This window comes from Macadamia integrifolia, chromosome 2, assembly GCF_013358625.1.
Source record: "Macadamia integrifolia cultivar HAES 741 chromosome 2, SCU_Mint_v3, whole genome shotgun sequence".
In the NCBI taxonomy this organism is placed as follows: Eukaryota; Viridiplantae; Streptophyta; class Magnoliopsida; order Proteales; family Proteaceae; genus Macadamia; species Macadamia integrifolia.
Window position 1 is genome coordinate 43,896,394 of NC_056558.1, and position 26,444 is coordinate 43,922,837.

General features: G+C 38.3%; 2 protein-coding genes across 2 annotated transcripts in view; both read right to left on the reverse strand.

The window, feature by feature from the left end:
• The window catches only part of LOC122066791 (26S proteasome regulatory subunit 7), a 16,181-nt gene extending 6,359 nt beyond the window's left edge, over positions 1-9,822 (reverse strand). The window contains exons 1-5 of the mRNA XM_042630631.1: positions 9,650-9,822; positions 7,876-7,957; positions 399-490; positions 230-307; positions 42-103 (exon numbers count right to left, since the gene is read on the reverse strand). Of these exons, the coding sequence (XP_042486565.1) occupies positions 42-103; positions 230-307; positions 399-490; positions 7,876-7,957; positions 9,650-9,733 (398 nt within the window). The 5' untranslated portion in view covers positions 9,734-9,822. The remainder of the gene's footprint in view (positions 1-41; positions 104-229; positions 308-398; positions 491-7,875; positions 7,958-9,649) is intronic.
• A 4,997-nt stretch (positions 9,823-14,819) lies between these two features.
• The window catches only part of LOC122066799 (protein STRUBBELIG-RECEPTOR FAMILY 6), a 13,040-nt gene continuing 1,415 nt past the window's right edge, over positions 14,820-26,444 (reverse strand). Inside the window, exons 2-16 of the mRNA XM_042630638.1 lie at positions 25,627-25,759; positions 25,469-25,540; positions 25,321-25,386; positions 25,143-25,214; positions 24,973-25,044; positions 22,129-22,200; positions 21,974-22,039; positions 21,800-21,865; positions 21,408-21,712; positions 19,456-19,739; positions 18,612-18,883; positions 16,686-16,818; positions 15,555-15,691; positions 15,303-15,459; positions 14,820-15,198 (exon numbers count right to left, since the gene is read on the reverse strand). Of these exons, the coding sequence (XP_042486572.1) occupies positions 15,058-15,198; positions 15,303-15,459; positions 15,555-15,691; positions 16,686-16,818; positions 18,612-18,883; positions 19,456-19,739; positions 21,408-21,712; positions 21,800-21,865; positions 21,974-22,039; positions 22,129-22,200; positions 24,973-25,044; positions 25,143-25,214; positions 25,321-25,386; positions 25,469-25,540; positions 25,627-25,759 (2,048 nt within the window). The 3' untranslated portion in view covers positions 14,820-15,057. The remainder of the gene's footprint in view (positions 15,199-15,302; positions 15,460-15,554; positions 15,692-16,685; positions 16,819-18,611; positions 18,884-19,455; positions 19,740-21,407; positions 21,713-21,799; positions 21,866-21,973; positions 22,040-22,128; positions 22,201-24,972; positions 25,045-25,142; positions 25,215-25,320; positions 25,387-25,468; positions 25,541-25,626; positions 25,760-26,444) is intronic.

Consider the following 26,444-nt stretch of genomic DNA (forward strand, 5'->3'; position numbering starts at 1 on the left):
GGGGGGAGAGAGAGAGAGAGAGAGAGAGAGAGAGAGATTACCCTACACGCATGCCTTCTTCTATATCAGTGGGAGAAACTTTATCACCCAGGCCAACGACAAACTGTATTAACCAAAAACAAAAATAAATAAATAACTACTCACCCCCTTCAAAAAAAAAAAAGGGATATTCGCCCCACTTTTATAACAGGTTTATTAACTCTTGTAATTTAAAATAACAAGGAATTACCTTGGCAATTTGCTTAACATTTATAACATACTTTGCATCTTCGGAGTTCTGGTTAATTATTTTTGTGCACCTTGCAACCTATTTTCAACAATCACAAGTTAAAAATATGTTGAAAAAAGAAACAGTACTGATGTGGTTAAGTAGAAAAGTAGATAACAAAAACATATACTTGTAGAGGTTGCTCCTCCTGCATCATCTGTTTATCAGAAACAAGATCCCATTGGCTAGGTGCAGCTAAACCAGTGTCTGACTCTTTAATACCTGTGTTTTTGAACAAACGCAAAAGACCGAATTTCAGGAAGTTAAAAAGAGAGAACTGATAGGTTCAAATTCTAGAGCAATTGATTGGATGTTCACCAACTGTTAATCACCACAAGAAGAAAATAAAGAATCCAACAACTGTTAATCACCACATAAATTAGAAGTCGTAACATAATTTTTTTTCAAAATTAAAAATAATATTTTGAAAGAAAAAAAGAAAAAAAGAAAAAAAAAACCCTTAAAGTAGCCATTACTAAAGAGTTTGTGCAGACAAGGTTAAAGGGTCAAACAAAAACCAAGGGAGACATTGTCTAGAAGTTATCACGAATCAATAGTGAAACATGCAATGTATTTGATGCTCATGGCCTGGTTCTAGGACCACAGATAGACAAGATACACCTTGATGGTATGAAGCTGCAGAGAACACTTCGACACAGAAACAATAATTCTCTAATAGAGTAATGGAAGGAAATCAAGCTATGGGATTGGGATCTGACCAAAATTGAGTATTAAAGAATCCTCTTATATAGAAATGGGTACTACACAGCAGAACATGCTTGATTGGACCAACATGACTCAATCTGGAGGCCTAGACCAAAGAGAAACAAGTCCAAATCTGGGCTCCAGTTCCATAGGATACTAGGATATTTTTGTTCTTTAATATTGGTGCAATTTCCTTTTTATTAGCTAACAATAGGTAGGGGTCCAGTTTGTTTTAAATTCTATTTCTGTTTCAGATTACGATTAGGAGATGGTCTTTGAGTTTATTTATACAAAAACTTTGTATCCATCAATTACAGAGGTTTGGAATGTTTGACTTAGAAGCTGGTTTCTGTAAGAGTCGACACACTAGTCAAACGCTTCTGTTTCAGATTACGATTAGGAGATGGTCTTTGAGTTTATTTATACAAAAACATGTATCCATCAATTACAGAGGTTTGGAATGTTTGACTTATAAGCTGGTTTCTGTAAGAATCGACAGACTAGTCAAATGCTGGTTTCTTCTTCCTCTCTGATCAGATCCCCTTCTTCCGATCAGTCTTCTCTATCCCACTATTCTTTCCTTTTGTTCTCTTCATCCTCTCTTTTTTTTTTTTTTTCCTGCTACTGTTCTTCCCCTTTTCCCCTGTTGTTGGCGTTACCACTGTGTCGAAAAGAAGTCTTCATAACCCATCCAAGATCTCATGGTTTGGACTGAGATTGAGGGTGTTCTTCCCCACCCTAGGGCAACATAGACTGTAGAATTTGAGGGCGAAAAACTGTCCTAGTTGAAAGTTTAACATCATGTTCTGAATCTCGTAAGGGTTCTTTTCGTACCACCAAACCCAATTTCAGAAAATTTTGGTTCTCTTACCACTTGATCTTTCAATCTGAAACTAGTTGCATTTACGAGGCCTAATAGTGAGGATAATTTCAGCTTAATTGGGTACCAAGGCCCAGAAGTGAGGATTATCAGCTTAATTGGGTTCCATACGGGAAAGAATTCTCACCTGCAATTAGATTACTTCACCACTGGTTTTTGTTTTAACATGAGAAAGAAGACATCAAGTTTCAACATTGGAAATTCTACGGAAGAATTAACATTATTTCTTTAAAACTGAGTTTTTATCACTTTGGTGGGCCCACAACAACCAGAATTAGGGTTTTGGAACTCTAGGTTGCACCAATAATGGTATCAGATCAGAAATTCTTACAGCTATTCCAACCATGACAGGACCTTCACCCCATCACTAACCTTGAGGTTCACAATCTACACAAGGAATTACAGGAAAACCAGCTGGCAAGATAATCCAGGTTGTCTACACCATGTCCCTAGTTTGGTACTCTACGACTTACACATACGCCTTTGGAACCACCACCAATGCTAGTTATTCCCCAAAACCAGTTCACAAATAGGAATTACGGTATCAAAGTTGAGGTTTTATAGTTCAACAGGGACTTGAAGCTTTTGTTGATTAGTTGACCAAGGTCGAGAGGAATTTCACTTACAAATCCTTTTTGAATGACCAAAAGAGTAAGCTTATCTCACCAAATTCATTGAGTATGCATGTTTGTGGTGACTTGCTACAGTCAAGGTTTATCACTTGAAACTATCACCAATTGGAGGTCATGAAACAGATATTGAATGTAAAGTTTGTTCCTTCTAACTATGAGAATGTGCTTTTCCACAAGATGGTCAACTTCCACGAGGTGGTAAATATGTGAATATCTACAACATGGAATTCCACAATTTATCTTCCAAGTGCAAACTCCAAGAGACAGATCTACATCGAGAATTGAAATGTATCAGTGGGCTGAACATAGAAATCTGGTTAGACCTTGCTAATAGGAATTTCAGATCAGTTGATATCGCTACTGCATCTACCAAGAACCAAAGAAAAGTACAACTACTTGATGGAGATGCTCAAGACTTCTTAGCTTACAGCCTGGACCCGAGACCAAAGAAAAGAAAGTTGAGCCTCACAAAGTTGAAAAAAAGAACTGAGGTCTTCAAGGGAAACTAGTGGCTCAAAAACATAGTAGGAAGGCGAGAGAGTTATAGTGGGTGAAGCAACAATAGAATCTACTACAACAATAACCGTTCTACACATTGAGTTTCTTAATCCCCACATATTTCAAGACACAAATGCAACATCGAAGCTTCATATCTTGGATTTTGTTTAGGTCGCAGACAAGGATCAGCTAGCCCCCATTCGTGTGCTTTTATTTCATTCCACAAACCTTATGGGAAAGTTTTTCTCAACAGAAAGAGAATTAATGCAGGACCAATTATTTGGACCGGGGCCGAACTTGTTTGAGAGCTCCAACCAAGAACCAGGACCGAATTGGGATTTGGGTATAATAAGATAAATTAGATATTTTCTTTTAAGGGTGATATATAATCTTTTAATTATTCTATTATATTTGTTTTTAAGGAGAGAGTAATTTCCTATTTTATTTTAGTCCCCTAGATTGGGTTAGTTTCCATTTTATGATGGAGTCTTTCTATGGATGTAATCAACACTTGTAGAGGATGGAAGATAGTGGAGAAAACAAATGTTTGCATGCGTTTGTTGTATCCTTATTTCTTTTTTTGGTCTATCATCTATGGGACTGTACTCCTGGGTTGCATGGTTGTTCCATGGACTGAAAAAGAGTGCTGCAATCTCCCTCTGTAGTGCAGAAATGAAAATGGGTTTGTTGTATTAATATTTTTTCTTTTTTTGGTGAGACTGTACTTCTAGGTCGCATTGTTGCAAATCTTGAACCTGGTTTTTCCTTGCTTTAACAATATATTTAGTAAATCCCCTCCTAAGATTACCATTCTTTAATTATGTTTGATAATCGATTCCTTCTAAGATCGACTAATTGTAGTACTTGTTGCTTGATATTTTTAATTCAAATAAACTCCTTGGAAGTGCTATAGTTGATACTGATATTGGAATGGATGCTTCGATTGTAATATGTACGTAGTTGAGATTCCTGAGACTTGAAAGGTTAGACAAAATGGTTAGGAAAAAGGAGAAGTTTGGAAACATGTAGAACAACTTGGTGTGAGCATAGTTGTCATGGCACCAAGGCAAACCAAGGCGTTGGAGGGGCTGCCTAAGTGTTTAGGCGATATGTAAACCACCTTAAGGTCAACAAGGCGACCAAGTATTATTTTTTCCCCCCTTTCTAATATTATTTAGTTTGTTACATATACCTTGTATCATAAAAAATCAGCATTAACACATCAAAAATCAACATTTAGAAATATTCTTGTTCTATAATAAGTTTGGCTGGTCAAATGATTTCATTTTTACATGAGAATTTGTATTAGGTAGAACACAAAATTAGCTTTCCAACAAGCCTAAGATTACTTAAATCTGAGTTTTAATGACATAATTTTTCATTCAAACTTATTTAAAAATGCGTGAATGCTGTTAAAATCGCCTAAATGAAAATAATTTTATAAATATCAAAACAAAAGATTATTTTACCGAACTTTTGGTTTTTGACATTGTTTTACCATGATAAGATTTATGGAATTTTCATAACTAAAAAAAAACCCAGCATTTGAAAGTTGAAAACCGCTTGTAGTACCAAAAAATCGGTTTTTGTTCTTGGACTGGGGGTTGACTTTTTATCCTTTTAGAATTTGATGTTTAAACTATTTTTTATTGGATAGGGGGAATTTGCTTATTTATAACTAATATCTTAATTAAATAAAATAAAAAATATAAAAACATTTATTTAAATGATATTTGACATAATAAGAGATGCGTCTTGCAATAAGGCAATAGTCGCCCAAACTCAAACTAGGCTAACTATACGCCTAGTCATCGCCTAGACGACACCTTGACAACAATGGGTGTGAGCACCTGATTTCTCTAGTAGTGTTACACATGTTGATGCATTTTCATGACCAAAATAGGCTTGTTTGTAACTTAGTAACAGTAGGACTGGAAGCGAGGTAGTTGAATTGATGATAGAGAGATCGAGCAAAGTGAAAAAATAGAGTATGATGTTGCACAAAGAATTAGAATGGGGTGGATGAAGTGAGGGGTGTGTCTGGAGAGTGGTGTGATAGACTACATTGGCAAATTTTATACAACCGTTAAATAACCAACAATATTGGATGAAGCTGAATGTTGGGCAGCAAAGAAACAGCATACAAACAAACTTGGTGTGCAGCTGAAATGAGAAGGACGAGTGGTAAAACTTGGAAAAGTAAAATAAGGAACAAACAAATTAGAATTTAGGAGCAACTCTGATACATAGCAAGTTACGAGAAAGTCAATTAAGGTGTCACGGATCTGTGCAACGTAGGCCTCTGAAATGCTCTAGTACAGAGGGGTAGTTTGACTCAGATTGAAGGAGTTAAAGAGCCAAGGTTAGGCCTAAAGACTCTAGAAGAAGTGAGGAAAAACATAAATAGCATGAGACTAGTAACAAATATGGCTTTAAATAGAGCTGATTGGAGAAAAAAGAGCCATGTTAATGTAGACAAGGATAGGGAAGTCTAACCAAGTCTCAACTTCAGGATCTTTTAATCAAAGAACAACCAATAACAGCAACACAAGTTAAAATCAGATTTAAAATCAGATCTGAAACCAAGTCTGCTGTGCCCAGTAATCAAGGATTTCTGAGACTAGATTGGGACTAGCTAAGTAGGGTAGCTAGGGTACAGAAAATTAAGCCCAAAAGTCACTCAAGTACTCAACACACATCAGATTTCAGATAATCAAAGGGAAGCAGGTCCAATTAACCGATCTCTGTTTCGGGTCTGAAAACAGAATCACTAGCACTACAGGACAAGAACGGGGTGAGTTCTCGTATCTAACCAACCACAGATCAGAAGGGGTTCAGATTTGGATCGAGTTCCTCTTTGAGTGAGGGGAACCTCTGGTTAGAAAATCAGAAAAAACCGATGAAGGAATAGGCCTGGCAGATTCTGTAATCCCTTCACAGAAACCTCTATCGCCTGGACAGAACGGGTAAAAGAAAGGATTTAGATACCTATGAAGCAGACCAACAACTTAACCCCCTTGAATACTTTAGAACAGATGAGAGAAATAGCTTGAAGGAGAAGAAGAACACTTGAAAGGAACCTCTTCTGCTTCACACCGCAAAGAGTCAATTGGATCAAACACCAATTCCATCAGCCTTGATCAAACACAAGACAACTCTTCATGAAGAAGACAATAGCAACAACCAACAATTTTTTTTTATCAAAATCATCTAAGCTTTAGGAGCCTCATTTTTTTATTTATAATGTTGATGGGTAAGGGAATTACAAAATAGAAGGTTCATCAAAAAAGGAAACCAAACATTCTCCTAATACAATAGTTACTAGAAACTGAAATTAGAAACTAGTTGAAAAAAGAAACTAACTACTAATGACTAAACTCAATTAATAACTCGACTCCTAAGGAAACAAATATAACACAAATCAAACCCAACTAAAATGGAAACTAACTAGTAATCCCGTATGTAGGGGTGTCAATTCCTAAACCGAACCGGTAAAACCAGCCGGACCAAACCGATAACAACACGGACCGAACCGAACCGAAGCCTTATTGGTTCGGTTCGGTTTGGAGTATTGCAACCCCAAAACCAAACCGAACCGCACCGGAAACCGGATGAACCCGAAACCAAACCAAAACCGGCTCAAAACCCGGACCGAAACTAAAACCAAACCGGTAAGAAACCGAAACACTCCAAAATTCATTAAAAAAATCAAAATTTGCCTAGTTTTGTATACATTTGTATGGAAAGTCGAATCCAAACTGGACCAAAAACCAAAACCAACCTGGTTACAAATTTATTTAAGAAACCGAAGACAAACCGAAACCAAACCGCACCAAAACCGAAACCAAACCGAAACCGGAATTTCCTTATTGGTTCGGTTTCGGTTTCAGCTTTCCCACACCGAACCGACTCAACCCGGACCAAAACTGAGCCGGACCGACCGATTGATACCCCTACCCGTATGCATCCTTAGATGCCCCCCTTTTAGACCCATAAAAGTGGTCTATTACACTCAAAACACATGAGATCAAAGGTCCAACATGTATGGAATCCAACCCTAGGCTTATTCCTAATAAAACAAGCCTATTTTGGTGATTAATCTGCATCACATGTAGTAGACTTCTATTAGTTGGGATAAGGCTGAGTTCAATTGAGTTACTGAACTTCCATTGTTCCTCCAAAACTAAGTTTTTCTATCACTTTGGTGGGCCCATAGCGACCTGAATTAGGGTTTTGGAACCCTAGGTTACACCATGGTATTGATAGAATAACCTAGACACTATGGACCAGCTGCTTATATGAAATGTGAACCCTCTGGTTAAGGATCTAGGTACACAATTTGGGATTGAATCAGTCTTTGGATAAACCAATCCAACACATCTAATTTGATATCTTAATCCCTGCCTCTAGTAAGACTTAGAAATTTATTTTTTTTACAATACAAAATAATTAAATATTGAGAAAAAAAATTAATACCACCCTCCCAGTCCCAAAATCCTTATTTTGGGGTTTGTTGAGTCCAACACCCATATCTTTCAGTATCCAAGAGCACAACCACCTCAACATATCATAGGCAACCCCACCCCTCTACCATTCCCCCCTTAAAAATCATCTTTTCCCCCACTCAGCATGCAAGTCTAGGTTTTAATATATTAGGATCTTCTTTCATGTTAGAGACATGGGAATAAGAAACAAGTGTATGCAGAAATGAAATAAACTACAATAGTTCAATCTTGTAAATACTTGAATCTACATCATGCAACTATACATTTGAACCACTAAGTAAATGCAACTCTTCCAGATTATTTTCAGGTACTGTAAGCTTGATGCTGGTTTCCTTTCCCTTCTACCTAAGATTCAAACAATCCAGTGCAGTAGGGACAATAACATACCACATAAATCATTAACCTTCTTAGCCATTTCTTTGATTTCCTTCTCCACCTTCTTTATGCTGGTGGAATATGGTCCAAGACCCTGCAATTAAAATTTACAAGAAATTAAAAGATATGATATGGGACCAAATAACCAATTCAAATCCTCAAAAGGCATATCCTCTACAGAAGAAAGAAATCCTTCAAGTGTGTTTCTGATTGTTTGCCCCATTTTAGGTTTACCTGGACGATGGAGCTGATTAGTGGTGAATTGGTTGACAATTGTTTAGAGAGAGGAAAAAGATGTCGGGTGCTTCCTTCTATAATAAATGATTTTTATTTTTTTTGCATCAGTGTTGAATATTTTAATAGCTAATGATATTAATATTTTTCTATTGGGTACTCAAAAAATTATTATGGATCAAAGGGAATCAATCTTACATTGAATAGGAGAACAATGAGTTAACAGAATACTTCCTACATATAACAGGGCATATAAACAAAAATAATCAAAAGCTGGAAACTTTTCCTCAAGACTCTCAATATAAACATGACATATAGACCCAAAGAAACAAAATCTTGAAGTCATTCCTCAGAAATCCCATATCAGGTTCTATCAGTTGGCCTCAGAACTAGAGCTACCAACCTCAAGCAATTCCTTTCTAGATTACGTCCTCAAAGATTTTCCAACTGAGTGAAGAACATCTTTCTCTGAGCCTTTGCAAACTCTTTAATTTCTTTCTCTCAGTGAGCATTTTCTCCCAAATTAGGGTTACATATTTTTTCACTCCATCATGTCCTTGACGGTAATGCAAGAAATATAAAATTCATGGAGGTAGTAGAGAAAGATTGGCAAGTATATTTATAAGATAGCCTCAAGAAAGTAAGAACCCTAAATTGATACAGTCACTCAGGTTCCATACTCATACGGTACCCAAAGAATTGGCCAATGCTTCAGGCTGAAATAGAAAAAAGAATTATGTCTTGGGAATGTCATTGACGAGAAGATTCATGACTAGAGAAAAACTCCAATTCCTCATTGGAAAAAAAAAAGAAATTTGACCATAGCCAAGTGGAGGGGGAATTGTAAAAACTCTCTAGCCTTGTAAATCGTGTAAAGGAAAAACTACAGCCATCAAATAAATCACCATTTGGAATAGGTAAACCAAGCCAAAAATAAAATAAAAAATCATAAGTCACACCAACCATCATATCTATGAAACTAAGTTCAATAAAATTTCAATACCTACACTCCCAAAAGAATATCGAACGAATATCTCTACACATCTCTAGGGTTTCCATAAATTAGAGGGAAAGCGAATCAAAATCAGTAATAAATGATTAAAAGAAATACTCCAGAAAATAACTTTCAACAAAGAAAGATAGCAGTCAGGAGACATTTATTTCCGTAATCAAACTGATCGTCATAAACCTTATGCTACTGAATCAAATGCTCTATGTTTGGTAAGAACTACCAAGGATAGTTGCCGTCGCAAATCCTAGGTCAGTAACTAAAACCAGTTTCTGATGTTGAATATAGTAGAGCTGCGAAAACTACTGCGCTTTTTTTTTTTGGTAGGTACTGGATGCATTAAGCCCTAAAAGGCAGCCAAAGGAGAAAAACAATCAAGTTATCATCTATCGGCCAGAAAGTAAGAGATCCTACAACCCAATGGACGTTAGAGTACAGAAAACCTTACGAATTCCACTACATCTGAAAAAAAACATATTAAATCGCGAAAATTAAACAAGCTAAAGAGAGAAACGATTAACGTCTCTTAGAAAGGAATCGTACATAAGTTTTAAGAAGAGCAATATCGTCTTCATCGAGAGGCCGTGGATTTTTCTCACTGATTTCTTCTTCAGGCTCAGGCGCCATGGTATAACTTCTGTCTCGAAGCCTTTTTCCGAGCTTTCTTCCGCAGCAAGAGAACTTGACCGAGCTGTCCTGCAGTCCTACCGGCAACCAGGCTTCTAGCGTATATATAGATACGGCAAAAGGTCCTGCGCAAAGGACCTTGGATGGGGACAAAAGCCAATCGAAATGACAAAACACCCCCTGTTTTTTTTCTTTTCTTCCTGCGAGTAATAGAAACCCGGATTCAGATCCCTGCAGCCGTTGGATCGCCCAGCCTTGCATCCAATGGCTGGGAGTACCCGGTCATGCATCTAGGTCCTTCCAGCCATTAGATGCAAGCTAGCTGGAGAGGATCCGAGTCTAAGAGACACCCACTGTTTAACGGTTTTTGCATCTCTTTTCCCCTTTCCCCTTTCCCCTTTCTCCTTTCCCTTTGAATATATGACGATGGGTGCTTTTTTTTTTCTAATAAAATTGATTCTATTGCTCAGCATATGTAGGGCTCGTGGCCAATGGAGTATAAAGTTTCATGAGCCAAGGAGTGGAATTGGGAAGACTCTCGTCCATTGCATAGACAGGGCTTTCTGGGCTAAGGCATCTACTAAAACATTAACTTCCCTAGGAATGTAAGAGAAGGAGCATGACAACAGGTAAGTAGAGAGGTGATGGATGTCTGTCAGGATTGGTTGGATCAGTAAGGGGGTTGCTCATAAAGGGTTTCGGATATAAGAGATCGGCTCTTTGTTATCTGATTCCACCTCTAGATGATCGAAGCCAAGACCAAGTCCTTCAAGTAAGCCATTACGAATTGCTAGTTCTTCTCCTTCTATGATTGAGCCAAACGTGGTCATCACTGATTTGGCCAAAGTGGCGATCCCTTTCTGCTAGAGAATCCAAGGCCGCATTTCCTGCTGATGGGGTCTTTTGAGGCATCGCAATTGATCTTTAGAGTTGGATGACCTGGTGGGATCCATGTAGCAGTTTCATGGTGCTGATTGGGAGCTAGGTGATGGATTGTGTGGTTGGAAGAGCCAGTCTGCTTGTGCTTTGACTGATGCATCAATCATTTATAGAGGGTGCCAGTTCTTGCTACCCAAAACAAGGTCATTTCGAGCTTTCCAAATAGACCAAACGGTGAAGGTCATTAGGGTTACTGCTTCCCTCCATTATCATTTTCCTTCATCTTGGAAAACTTTCTATGAGCTGACCCATTCAGAGAATGTTAGATTGTGGTGTTGGGGCATTCTTAACGTCAATGGAGAGCCAAACACAGCTTGCACGTAGAGACAATAGAAAAGGATGTGGTCGACGGATTCCATTTGGGGCTCCGCATCTTGGACATTGAGGATCGGTCTTGCATTGCCTCTTTTGAAGGCCCTCCCCTGTTGCCAGGCCATTCACTCTAGCTTTTCATAAGAAGGATCAAATTTTTGGAAAAGTGTCATTACCCTATATCTGCTTCCACACCTCCTCAAGGGTGTCACTCCACTTGTTGTGAGCCTATCTTTGAGGAAGCATGGACTTCTTATGACTTTCAATGTTGCACAAAAGGTGGTATGCAGATTTAACTGAGTATTATCCATTTCTTGTTGCTCCCCACACAAAAGTGTCTTCCGAGGGGAATAAAGGAAGATGGATGCTTAAGATGGCATCTTTAGTGCCTTGTGTGAATTAAAGAGTTGAGGATTTCAATGTCCCACTGGCCAGAAGTCTCAAAGATTAGATTGGACACCCATTGGAAGGCCTTAAGCTTCAACGGAGGGTACTTTAAATCCATGGAGAGAAGGCAACCATCTATCATTCTAGATACTAATGGATGAGCCAGTCCCAAACTTCTAGTATAGTCCTTCCTCGAGGACCTTTCTTCCTTCGATTAGACTGCGCCATGCCCACGAGGGAGAAATCCCTAGTCAGGCACTCAGGAAATCGCAGTTTGGTTAATAAATGGCTTTCATGAACTGAGCCTAGGAAGATTCAAGGTTATGCAAAAGGCACCAAGCTCCTTTGGAGGGAAGAGCCCCATTGTGTAAGACTAGGTCTCGCAGGCCTTAGCCCCCTTTCTGCTTAAATTGACACAACTTATCCCAAAATAATCAACGGGAAACGTTACCAAACACAGTCTTTCTATTATTTTGTGCTGCTTGAACACAAGAACACCTCAAAACCATTTGGCAATTTCATTTTGTTCTTGTGTTCTTGTAGAATGAGACGGCCATGTTTGTGTCTCGGGAGTTGATAACACTTTTACAAAAACACTTCAAAACTATGTGGCAAATCTGGTTCATTCTTGTATTCTCATAGAACATGCCGTCTATTTTTTGTACCTTAGGAACACCTTTTACAAAAACGTCAAATCCATGTTGTGCAAACTTGCCACTTGGAAAACTCGATCTCTGTCTTATGCTGGCAGACAGGTTCTCATTCAATCAGTTCTTGCGTCTATGCCTTCTTACCTTATGTCCTGTTTTGCTATCCCTAAAACTATATGCAAGTAGCTTGATTCTATCTCTATTCAGTTCTGGAATGGAGACTGTGACTCTTATCGTCAGGCTTATCTTATTGGATGGCATTGAATTTGTCGCCCTAAGTCGATTGGTGGTCTTGGCATAAGGGATTCTTCAACCCAAAATAAGGCTCTCCTCCTCAAGCTGGGATGGCGGATGCTGACTAAACCAGGTAGTTTATGGTCAGTGGTGCTGAGGGCCAAATATTTTCACAATCGTTCTATTTTTTACCCTGTTCTCTGAAAACCAGAGGATCATCATGCTGGAATGCAATTGTAAGTAGACTTCCTACTCTGAAACATATGATCTTTAGAAAAATTGGAAATGGGGTTTCCACTTAGTTTTGGCATGATCTTTGGATTTCTAACTCTAATGTAACTTTCATTGATGAATTTGCTCCTCCTTCTATTGATCTTGTGTTGTGTATGGTTAATAATTTTATCATCAACAGTAGTTGGAATTTTGATCTCTTGAACTCTGTTCTACCTGCTCCTGTTTCCAATAGAATTGTGTCTCTCCCAATTTCAAATGAAAGTGATAAATGGATATGTCGTCTATCCAAAAGAGGGTGTCTCACAACCAAACTGACTGCTAAATATCTTTCCAATCAGTCTATTACTAACCACAATGGCTGCTATAACTGGTGTGTATGCTCATCTCCATGCTCTCAATGGTGGTGTTTCTTTTGGAAACTCTGAATCCATCCCAAATTTAAGATATTTTTTTGGAGAATGACCATGGATGGTCTCCCATCAAAGTGCTCCCTACGAAAATGGATGGATATAGACACTACATGTGCTCTATGTCATGTTGAGCAGGAAAACCCTTTCCATATTTTCTTTGCTTGTGAATTCTCACAGCGGATTTCGGTTGCCAGTCCGGTGGGCTTACGTTTAAGTAATATTTCTTTTTCTTCAGTTCTTTCCGTAATAATGTATGTTTTAACTCGTGTAATTTTGATCCTAAAGAATTATCGTATGTTTTTTATGGTATTATTATTACTTGTTACTTTTTGTGGAATCATAGGAATATGGTAGTGATGCGGTCGCAACGTCCAAATATTGGTTTCATGCTTTCACAAGTCAATATATGGATGGCTAAATATTATAAGTATTATACATCACCACCATCCAGGTTTGAGGAATCGGAATATGACTGTAGGACTATTATGACTCGCCTTTTGCCTGTATTTGCAGACCATGTGCTTCTAGTCACGGCTGTGGCTAATAGATCTTTGGGTATTTCTGGTTGGGCTATAGCTTTTTGTTCAGAAAGGCAATACTTATATTCCCTTGCTGACTTTGCTATGACAGGAGAGGCTTTTGATGCGGCGACCATGGGAATGCTGATCAGATTAAAGGCTCTCTTGAAGCAAGGATGGAAGGTGGATAGGATTTTAACAAATGTGGCTGATATAGATGGTTTATGGGATAGTAGTAATCTTTTGAGGTGGCCATGGGCTGCCTTTGCTCACAAACTGGAACTTGATCATCTGTTGAGCAAGATTTTTTGTGTACAAAGTAACCCTGGGACATTAGGAGCCGTTAAGCTCAAGGCTCAAATGGCTATGATTCAAACGTTGTCTTGTAAATTGTCTTAATCTTAATGTCTTCTTTATTTCCTTGAATTAAAAAAAAAAAATCCATTTTGTGCATCCCAAAAGACAAACTTTTGAGGGAGTCTAGCAAAAACAGGAAAGAATAAAGGGTGGTTTAATTGAGGGCGTTCCCGATAATTTCATGCATGACTCAATCATGCTTCTCGTCCCTCAAGAAACGCAAGAACCTACCGTAACTGTGCCTCTCCTCCACCCACGCATACCCCTGCATTCCTGATCGTATCGTGCTTCTTGAACATTTGAAATCTTGGGTGGTTGCTGAAGAAGCTACAATCGATTCTTCTTCTCTAAATCGAGCAAAACTAGAAACCTTATCACATGTTCCATAATAGTCTCTTTGGTTCATCTACAACCCTAAAAAGCAAAGAGGACTCGGCTACGTCCAAGTGAGGTAGATTTTCTCTTGATTATTGCAGCAAAACTGATTCCTGAAGCTTCAATCTCATTTTTAAAGATTCTCTTTGTTCTCTGTTTGAGGGGCTAAATAAGTTACATGGGTTGCTGTTTGATGCAGTAAATTTGAATCACACTTGCATTTAAGATTTATTAAGATAAAACAACACCAAGAGGAACCAAGAAAGGTGAAACAAAATTCTTTTTCTCAAGGTAGCCCTAAGCATTTGATCCTTTTCTGTAGTAGGAGAAATCAACAACCTTGAAAAAGCATACTGGCACGATTTTTGATTTCCCGACATGCCCTTTACCTGTTGGAACAAAACCAGTGTGACAACACGGTGCATTGTGCACCATCCCAAGCCCACAGGTACCTCTCAAAGTGTCATGACCCTGCGACAAATAGCAGATGAGGATTTTGAGCTAATTTTTTGCAGATTCTTAATCTCTACCCTGTTTATAAAGGCATAATAAAAGCTTTAATGGGCAAATTAATTTCCATCGTTGTTAGAAGCAGATGCAATATTTCCGTTCAAGAATGTCATATATAGGGGATCGAGGAAGCCCATTGAAGACAAAAGAGAATAGAAAATTACAAACCGAGGAAAGTATTGTTCAGTACTCCTTTGAAAATCAATGAATCCATATAAATTTTCCAGTGTCAGTGTGCCACCATATCCTTCTGAAAACAAAAGCTCCCACCCCATCTCTCACTCTTCCCTTTCCGCTTCTCTATTCACCCAGAAACCACCACGCCCGCCCCCACCCAAAGAAAAAAAACAAGCGCCTATCAACAGGGATCATATCAAGCTCATGCCTACTTTAAACATTTACTCCTGTATGTCTGTGTCTTCTGCTCTCCGAACTCCTTGCACATCTGCAGCCGTTCTCTTGCTCATGTTTGCTCGCTGCACCAGCCTAACAAGTGCTTGCACCACTTCTGACATGGGTGGTCGGAACTCTGGCTCCAGCTGCCCAAATCAAGATTTATGATACTCAGTCGGGGAAAAATAACAGGTGGTAACAGGAGATCACAATACTAAATTGCTGTTCAAGATCTTTGCTGACATATTACCTGGACGCAAAGAGCCACCACATCAGCAAATCGCGAGAGGGACTTGGCGGGATACAGCCCTTTAAGAGCTGGATCAACCATCTTTGACAGAGCGTCGATATCATGAAGCTGAGGTGTTGCCCACCGGACCAATGATTGCTCAGATCTTGACTTCAAGCTGCCGGAATTATCCACATAAAAAGAAAAACAGAATTGAAGTTTTGAGAAAACTTGAAAAACATCCTTATGCTTCTAATATCAGATGGTTTTTACCTATCAAATGGTTTCCGACCAGTAAGAAGCTCCAACATGACCACTCCAAAGCTATACACGTCACTTTTCATCGTATACTGGCCAGACATTGCAACCTCAGGTGCACTATATCCAGATCCCACGTTATGGTTCAACACCTGAAAAAGTGGTGAATAAGTAAGGGTAGAATTTCACTCCGGTTATTGATGAGCAGGCTACAGGAACCAGGCGTAGTGATGGCTGAAACCATACCAAGACCTCAGCCTATGAAACTATTGACAGGTAGATCAGCAGTGTCTTTCTAGTACAATTTGCTTATAACCAAGACAACCCCATTTCCAAGGAGCTCTAGTGCTATAAATGGAACAGATCTAGGGATAAGTAGTTGGTGTGTTATAGGCTTCTTTGCACTTGGTCTCCACCCATGACAAATAAAAGAGGTCGGGTGTAATGGAGGTACATCTTTGAGGAAAGATTTTGGAGCTTGTGGTGAGGGAGAGTATAGGACTTCAGAGATTCTTGTTGGATCACCAATTACAGATTATTGACACATGGTTGTAAGACAAGCTTGGTAGGCATCAACCTATGGAGAGATTGGAGACTCTTTAGTGATAAAAAAAGCAAGATGACTAACATCCTCCACAGACATCTCACGTCAATGGTGGCCTAGATCAAGCAACAAACTTGTCGATAAATTAGCAAAGGACAGCAGAAGGTATGGATTAGTGTACAAATGGCTCTATTCCCTATTAAAAAAAGAAAAGTCAATATAACCACATTATTGATGTGGCGCTTTCATGTTTCTGGGGCTAATGTTTGTTTTTACATTCTTGTCACGCTTGTATACTGATCATGCTAATTTTACTCATGATTGTGTTTATTCGAGACCCCCTTTCCCTCCCCCCACCACTCAAATAATAATAATAATAAAAATAGAACATTCATAGCCCCATGGCAGAGGTCAGATAATTATTTCATGGTTATGTACTGCATACTAAAACACAAATCCTTCCTCAGCCCAACTCTTCTGGCATTATTGAGGGGACTAGTGATGAGAAAAATTGAGATAAAATGCCAACATAATCATGTAATTTCAGCATGCTTTGGATATGAGAAATTGTAGTACAACTTTTGGAATCTCAAAATTCTCACCTGATCCACATTTGGTATGAAGTTTGCTAAGCCACAATCTGAAAGGTGAGGATTCAGCTCCATGTCCAGTAAAATGTTGGCAGACTTGAAATTCTTGTGAACAACAGATGGCGAGCAAACTTCATGTAGATACCTGAATAGATTTTTAGTTAGTATGGAGCAATGCACCCACCTTTTCGTATTACAGCACATAACATGCTCAGATCAACAGAGCACTGGACAAACACATTGACTTTGGTGAGTGACAAATCTGGCACCTTTAGAAGAATTGGCCAGTAATAGTAGCTCAGTTTCAGATTTAAAGGAAAAGAATAAGACCGCCACCCCCCCCCCCACAAAAAAAAAAAAGAATGGGAACAAACATAGCTACAGTTCTATAGTTATGATGTCCTTAATTGGTCCATTGGCAATTGTTACTGTACAATTATCTTTTCATTTAAATCATTAAAGAAAATGCTTACCTTTTCCTCGAAATCAAAGTTGAACTATGACCAGGTATAAATAATTTCACATTCGATAAACTAAGTGTGCTTTATTTTTAAGACAAATAAATTTATTGCCAGCAAAGGCCGAAGATGGCTACCCACAAGGAGTAGGGATCCAAGCAAAAAGATTTGACACCACAACTAGCTTACCCATCAGCCAGAGAGTTGGCCAATCAGATCTTCCATGAAATGTAAAGTTTGCAAAAGCAAACAGATGAAGTACACCAAGGTCCACCTTTAAGGACGAACTAAGAGTGCATTCTGTACCACATCTTTGGAGAATGACACTAAGGTTCCATTTGTTTCAACGAAAAATATTTTCCAGGAATTTGAAACAGATGCAACTGAAGTTGTATGAGACTTAAAAACGAGAATATATTTTACTGATGTTATACAAAATTTTGAAAAACAATTTCCATTACAATTTCAGGATCTTCTTTTCCCAAAAACATGGTGGTATGTTGGTGGTTGATACACTTGGCATCCATGGAGGTCAACACCCCCATCATATGGCTGGATTCTTTCCCTCACTCAATCAAGCTCAAATATGCTTCATTATGGTGTACAATTGTAAAAGAAATTTAAATAGCAGAAAATAAGGAGAACATTTATGAACATAGTTGACTTTCCAGGGAAATATTTTCCGTTGGAACAATAAGAGCCCAAGGGGTTTTTGATTCTCCACTGTGACTTTGACTAAGGTCAACTTTGGCACAAATTTCATTCTTTGGAGTGGTCCTTTTTTTTTTTAACTTTAATTTTGTTGTTATATTCACATTTTACTGCTAAGAATCACTTCCTCATTATTTTAGGGGATCATTTACCGTAATTTTTTTTTTTATCACATCCAGTAATTAATAGCAGTCATTTAGTATAAGAATACTTGTAAGAATCAATGGAGTGCTTCCCAGAAGAACCATTCCAGAAAATTTGACCAAAACTGCCAGCAATACTCCAGAACTGATCAAAGTAACTCATACAAGCTCCTACAGGTTTCAAGTATTGAAGATTCCAAAAATATCAATATTTAGGTAATGTGATGGGGTCAATAAACTTTGTAGACCTGGTTCATGGAATTTACTTAACCTACAAGGTAAGATCACATGAATTTATACTGCTCCCAACTCCCTTTTTTTTTTTTGGGGGGGGGGGGTTGAGAAGAAAAAATTTTAGAGTGTGTGAGACAAATTAATGGCTTAAAAGCTATAAAGTTGCTTCCCAGTTCCCACAACTAGTGGCAGAACAAATTATCAATGGAACTAATACTTTAACAGCCAAACCTTCATAGAACATTATTCATTATGGTGCAAGGAGCTTTGGAGTTTGGGGGTTGGGGATTCTGTCCAAATACCTCAATTTTGATTTAAAGGGAAAACTATTATATTAGAAATGGTGTTAAATGATGAAAAGCTTATTTGTCTATATAACCTAAATCACTTACTCTAATGCACGTGCAGTCCCCAGAGCAATCTTGACACGGGTATTCCATGTTAACGGCTTGCTGAATTCATCCGAGAGGTGCAGGAAATCATGCAGAGAACCATTCCCATGAAACTCATAGACTAACAAGTGCTGCCCGTGCTCAGAACAGTATCCCACAAGCTCGGTCACATTTGGGTGACACAACTGGGAGATGTTGGAAACAACTTCAATGAAATCTTCAGATGATTGGGAAGGCAGAGCAGACGAATCTATTTTCTTTACAGCAAGAACCTATGGCAAATCATCAAAATTTGGAAGTCAAGATCAAGAACCAATAGGCACTAGGCATTCAAGCAAGAAAATCAATGCATAGGCTCTCATCATGGCCTACCAAATACCGTATCAGAACACTGTGAGGGCACATGTATAATGTCCAGGACCATTATATACCAGGTCCCAGCAAGCAGATCTACCACCCCAGGAAATGGCCAATGAAGTTATCTGAGCATTCCCATCTTTGGTTATATGGGAAGCCATGAAAGAAGGATGTAGAGATTGTTGCAAACCAGAACCAAGCGATAGTGAATTGTAACTATCGCAGGTCATTTATATATATATATATATGTCCAAAATAAGAGGGTAAGTGAGGGGACAGAACTACCCCTAACCTACTTATTACAATAAGTAAAAAGGCAATAAACCTAATAGGACAGAATACTAAGCCTGATAGGACAGAATTGCCCCTAGAGCTTTAACAAGAGTGTTCTGAAACACTTCATGTAATGATAATCATTTTACTGATCATTTGTTAGCATGGGAAATTGGGTAAAGGATTCTACACCTCATCAAGAAGAAATCTATACCTTCCCATTGTCGAATTGGGCTCGATAAACACGTCCAATAGACCCCTCACCAATAAGGTTTTCCACACTAAAGCTTCCTGTAGCCATCTGCAGGTCTGCTATTGAATACATTGTAGTGCTTATGGGAGTAGAATTAGCTTTCTTGACAACAGGAGGCTTGTTTGAAAAGTCATCTTCATCAAAAGATTTGTGCCGATCAATGGGTGGAGGTCTAAGGTTCATCGATGCAGAAGTTTCTAACGTCTTTGTGTTAATCATGGAGGATGTCTGAATAGACTTCATTTCTGCAAAGACAGTAATAATGATGAAAGTTTTGCATTTGAATATAAATGAAAACATCTTCAGAAGGTAATGTAAATTTCACTGAATTTGAGGGCCAGTTACCAGTACTGATAGCTTAAGGGTCAGACTAGCACATATCTAAGCCCTCTGCACTGGTCTCCAAGAAAACATTTTTTCACTTAAGAGATGGTAATGGAGATAAATCAAAACTGAAGCTATGGTTTCATCAGGTTCTTCAGTGAAAATCCTGGGATCCATTTCACTGAAACAGATTCTTGACACAAAATTAAGCAGAGTTAGGCAATTAACATTTTGTTTGTCCACAGCATCCTAAACTTGAGCAACTCAACTTCGGTGATTCTTTGAAATTTTCAAAGTTCCTCTCACTTCAAGAGAAGTATCAGTCTTTGGACGGACCAACCTCCAAAATATTCTTTCTGCAGCTTCTCACCTTAGTTATTCAATATGATCTTAGCAACATCAAGCAATTGCTTGCTTCGAGACAAGAATGCTTCCAATCAATAATTGCAAAGTCGTCAGATTTTCAATTCTAAATTACCTAATGTTGTAGCAAGCCATGAGGCAAGATTATGCCCATGGATTCTCAAGTTTCCAAATCATTCTATTTGTCCAAAGGAGGTTCAAAACACACCTATAAATGGGCACTGGCAGTACAGAAGGTTAAGGCAGTTTTAACTGTATGGTGAAAACAGCCAGAGGAGAGGGTGGACCTTGGTGCAACAGTAAGGTTGCTCCATTATGACCAAGTGGTCATGGGTTCGATTCAAGAAACAGCCTCTCCGCGAAGCAGGGGCAAGGCATTGTACATTGTAACCCTCTCCAGACCCTGCAGTGGCAGGAGCCTCGTGCACTGGGTATGCCTTTTTTGGTAAGAATTTGAACCATTTGATCAATACCTCACACTTGATCAAACTGTCGTAAAGTTCCTATGTCTAGCTTCACTTGCAGGCGTATGGTGAGAAGGCAAGGGGTAACAGAAGCTTTGAAGGACCCAAATAAGATCCACTTTAATGATATCCCAACAAGCGGAATAAAACCCCATACTGAACCCATAGGGACCAGGGGCTGAAGATGGTTATTGAGGCTATGCAAAAACGCAGGTGCCCATTTATTGTTTATCTATTTGTTGTGCCCATCACAAATGTGCGTAAAAATATTTTTTTAATATCTCATAAATGAAAATGACTAATTTAAGTTGGATGCTCTTTTATTACTCATTTGATGCAAGAGACACAAGTATTAAGACAGACAAAGCTTCAAAGATAAAGAGCAAACATACAAAGAAAACTACTTGGAAAGGCGTATGGTGAGAAGGCAAGGGCCAAGGGGTAACAGAAGTTTTGAAGGACCCAAATAAGATCCACTTTAATGATATCCCAACAAGCAGAATTAAAACCCCATACTGAACCCATCAGGACCAGGGGCTGTAGATGGTTATTAAGGCTATGCAAAAACCCAGGTGCCCATTTATTGTTATCTATTGGTTGTGCCCATCACAAGTGTGAGTAAAAATATTTTTTTGATATCTAATAAATAAAAATGACTAATCTAAGTTGGATGCTCTTTTATTACTCATTTTATGCAAGACACACAAGTATTAAGACAGATAAAGCTTCAAAGATAAAGAGTAAACATATAAAGCAAACTACCTTGAACTTCATTCAAAGCAAGAGGGGTGAAAGGTCGATCAGTGTCAAGCTTTTCAACATCTGGCGTAGGCTTTCTGGATCTCTTTTTCATTAAGAAGAATGCTACTATTGCACCAACGACCAAAATTGATATCACTATTCCTGCAACCCCTCCACCTCCTATACCTGATTTCTTCCCACCACCATTACCATCAGAAGGGCTGTTACTGCTACCCTTATTTCGATTGGAATGTCCTCTTGGTGGCGGAGATGTATATGGTGGAGGCGGTGGTGCAGGCCCTGATGTCCATGAGTTGCCTGCAGTCCTGATGTGAAAATCATAAAGCTCAGATCCAAACAATAACCAAAAATATGTTTCCACAAAAAGAAACTCAGGGTTTTGTGTTTCTTACTGCAAACTGTTTATGCTTTTCAACTGGTCAGGAATCCAGCCGCTAAAATGGTTGTTTTCAACATTTCTGAAAACAAAAATGCAATGAAGCATTAAATGGGTTGAAATTGAAAATTCCGCCATCATAGCAAGGACAATATACGTGCTTCTCAAATAATTGACAAAGATCACTCACAGATTTTCAAGGGGAAGATTCGCAAGGACATTAATGGTACCTGTAAATTGGTTGTTCTGTAAATACCTGCATAATTATAAATAAGATAACTAAGCAAGGAAAACCTGGTAAATTAAGTATTGGTATCAAATCAGATAACCAGTTGTTTTACTTACATGCTAGTCACACTTGAAAGGGAGCTAAAACTCTCAGAAAGGTTACCTGCAAATGCATTGAAAGAGAAGTCCCTGAAGCACAGAGGGGAGATCATCATCACATTATCATTCACAAGGTCTGAAATCCACAGAACAGCTACAAGGATAAATATTTTCGCAACAATTCCAAAAAAAAAAGTTTATATACATAGTTGCTTTTGTTGTTACCATCATTATTTGGCTCTGATAACCACTTCCCTTTTTTTTTTTTTTTTTTTCTAAGACAGATCTGATATGAACTTCATTGTGGAGGTGGAATGTACAAGAATTAGGGCGTAGACCTCCATTCTGAAAAATACAAAAATTTACAAACAGGTAGACACTGCCCTCTGTAGAAAGTAATTGATAATGTTTAAACTCAATAATATTTCTAGCATGTTTGGTTAAAAACGAAGTGCATAAAAAGAAGAGGGTTGGGGAGAGAAACCCAAAGAAGTGTGTGACAAACCTAGAACCTGTAATCAATACCTGCAATAGGGGGGAGAGAGAGAGAGAGAGAGAGAAGAAGAAGAAGAAGGGACTGTCAAGAATAACAACCGATAGCTTGGCAGTCCCCCTCATTGCATATTTATAGAATCAATAACCAATTGGAAAGGAAAGTCAAATCCTAGTTTAACTCGAATTTAGGAAAGTAAACACTAGTCTACTAGGAAAGAATAAAACCAAAGATAAAGATAACAACTAATCACGATAGGGGCAAATGCCCTCATCGTGACACATATCTTAACAAAGTGAAAGAAGCAAAAAAGAAAAACAATGATGCATCCTATTAGAACTTTGGGAGACATGTAAAGAATGAAGTACCATGCAACTTCTCGCATTCCATCCAAATGCATTGGAAGTTATTTGTTAAAGCTTTGTTTCGGTGTGGAAAAATTTCCATGTAAAATTTTACAGTAACATTAGATTTTCCGACATTTGTTTTGGAACTTGGAAAATTTTAGTAAAATTTTACCAAAATCTTGGCATTTACTTGAAAATAGGCAGACATATTTAACGCCTAAAATGGGCGGAAAACAAGCTTGGAAAACTATTATGTTCTTCCCCAACGAAATCAAGGAAATGGGTTAGATACTCACGCCATCCTCCCTCCGTCCCAAAAATCATCTTTCCTCAATCTCTACGGTAGCCCCGTTCCATCCCCTCTACAACCTTCTCCTACCTCGATCAAAACAACCATCTTTGATCCATCACCATCTCATCAATCGCAAAAGGGTAGAAACTTGTTTTCCTCGGAGTCTCCATCCCATTCGCTCCCAAGTGTACTCGCTTTTCACAGATGGCCGAGGAGATGAAATCAGGGAATGTCAATGTAGTGGTTTGCATCGCCATGAACGATGAGTTTGTGATGAAGGCGTGGGCTAAGACTATAAGTTTTGGAGATAAGGTAATGATGTTATCGGACGGGAATGGTGAACTGTGTAGAGTTCTTGGAGTATCGTTGGACTTGAGGAATAGCAGAGATGGGGCTTCACTAGGTTTGAGGAATCGATCCGGGATATTCTGTTTGGTTGCTTTGAACGGTATTATCAGGAGTGTTCGCGTGGACAATTCTGATGGATTCACTCAAGAAAACGAACAGAACAAACAGATAATTCATTTTTTAAACATGAAAACCCAAACAATATCATAAATAAGCTCAGTAAAGAGGAAAGAAAGAAGAATAGAGATGAGGTTAGATTTCTCACTTGCACTGAAGCTTCGAGAGGATATGCACGGTTTTTTAGATTGATCAGTAGAACGGAAGGTCAAAATAAGCTCCGAAGCAAAGCAAAATCTAGGGTTACACAAAGACAGAGAGAGAGAGTTAATGGGCTTGAGCCTAGAAACCTAATGGACCCAAACTTTATTAGATTTGGACTTGAGGTCCATCATCATATATATTCCTAATGCCTAATGGATCATAAACTACACACCTCTGCCACCCACACATGTAGCCCACCAACTCTAAACAATGAATTCACACAGTAGAGGTCCAAAGGGATCGAGACGAATTGTGGTCTTGGTGGGATGGATGGACGTTTTGGTCCTTTGGACTCTTCCAGTATTTGCTTACATTTGTACAAAGTCCTAAACCACAATCGGTTCATAGCAGACTCTTTTTGTAACTGAGCCTCCCAAGCCCCAAGGAGTTCAAAGCCCAAGCCCAAGTATGCTGCTGAGTGTGCTCTTTGTGTCGCGAATGCTGCGGTAACTCGCAATCAATTCCATCTCTTTCATTTATCACAGTTCACATCTTTTGGTGTGCCTCCTTATTCCGTTTGCTCAGAGATTCCTTCCCCATATCTTTACTGATGGTTTTTTTTTAAATTCACTAGTTTTATATTGCGGGTTATGGTTGATGTAGATATGTGGGGTAACGGGTTGTCAAGAAGCTGTGAGAGTTTTGTTTTTTGGTAAATAAGCTATGAGAGTTGAAAGCAAAGGAAGGTATCTTCCCTCTTGCAAACAAATGCCGAAAAATGTTACAGTAATATTTGACATCCTATTTTCCCTCTTGCAAACAAACACTGGAAAATATTTCAACAAGGAAAATTTTACATGTAAATTTTTCCATGTAAAATTTTCACATGTAAAGTTTTACATGATGCCGAAACAAACAGAGCCTAAGTAAAATATATTTTTACTTATATCCAACCAAAAACAGCCTAAATATGAACAAAGTCACATACCGTAACAAGGCCAAACTTTGAACATTTAATAAACTAAACAAAATGATAAAGAAGATGACGCTGCAATTTCTTAATGATATTATCTAGCATGAAGTGATCATGATAGCTTTCAGAAGTTACAGAGATATCTCACAATGTGGTAAGAGCAGAAAGCTGTCCGAATATGTCACCCAACTGGTCCTGAAGTTGATTATGACTGATGTTTCTACAGTCATCAAGAATGCTGTCGTTTAGTTCAGAGTCTTCCTAAGGAATTTTGCACAGGAAAATGAACTAAATGATCACTAATCAAATGGTACTCACAGGTACTTAAGTGAAGTCATCTGAGAAAGTGAATAAGGGATCCCACCATTGAAGGAGTTTCCAGCGAGGTTTCTGCAGTTCAGATATCAGTTGTTGCTCTTACGCTTTTTCATTTTTTTTTTCTCTTTGGGCTGAGGGGGAGAGGGGATCAAAAGAATGTAGAACTAGGAGAACTTACAGTTGCTGCAAATTCGGAGGGAGTTGATAGGGTATCTGGTTTCCAAGATTATTATTACTTACATCCCTGGATGGATTTTCACACTTCAAGTAATCAATTAATCAAAGCTAATATAAAATATAACATTAAAAAAAAAAAAAGCACTTACAGGATTGTTAGAGAAGTTAGACTTGTTAGCTGGTACCCCAATGACCCAGTAAGTCCAAGACCTGATAATTTGCTGGTGGGATATGGCATATAAGTAAATGTATGTATTAGGAAAAAGCATTAGAACATGAAGGGAAAATAAAAAGAGAAAGGAATCACATTTCTGTAACTGCAGAGCCTGAGCAGGATACACCTCTCCAGGACTGCCCACAGGGATCACCACTGCTTGAGCTCCAACCTGTTAGCTGAGCTGGAGAATTTAAGCTGCTGTACATGACCCTAAGGGCAGAAGCTGTGCATTGAAAAAGCCAACGGATGTAGTCAATAAGGAGTCATTCATGAGATTCAAAAACACATTTCCATCAGAGACTAAACTGTCTTTCTTACTACTACCCATGTTGGTTATGGTGCATTGAATAAGATAATTAAGCTCCAAAAATGTTAAGGAATAACATATGACAGTATTCAACAACAAAAAAAAAAAAAAAAAAAAATTATCTGACAATAGATAATAAAAATATAATGTGAATTTTGCTAGAGTTCATCTCACCATCCTGAGCCAGCTAATCCAGCTTAAGGGTTACATAAGGAGGGAACCAATATTATTAAGCAGAAAAATACCATTTCCAAGCTGCTGGAGAGGTTATTACTAAATTATACCAGAATGAAATAAAGGAAAAATGAACTGCATTGATAACTACCATGAAGAAAACCAAAATCCAAACAAAGCCAATTTAAAATATCAATAAAAAAATTAAGAGAATGAGAGGAGAAAGAGGGGGGGAGGGGGGAAGTTGACAAGACAGAGGAGAGAGATCATTATTTCTTAGTAAGTGCTATTCACAGCAAGACCCATTTAACAAAGTGCCAAAAAAAAGTCCCATGTTCAAACACCTAAACCTGCTCATCAAAGACAGATAAAACAGGTTTGCAATATATATATATATATATATATATTTTTGTGTGTGTGTGTGTTG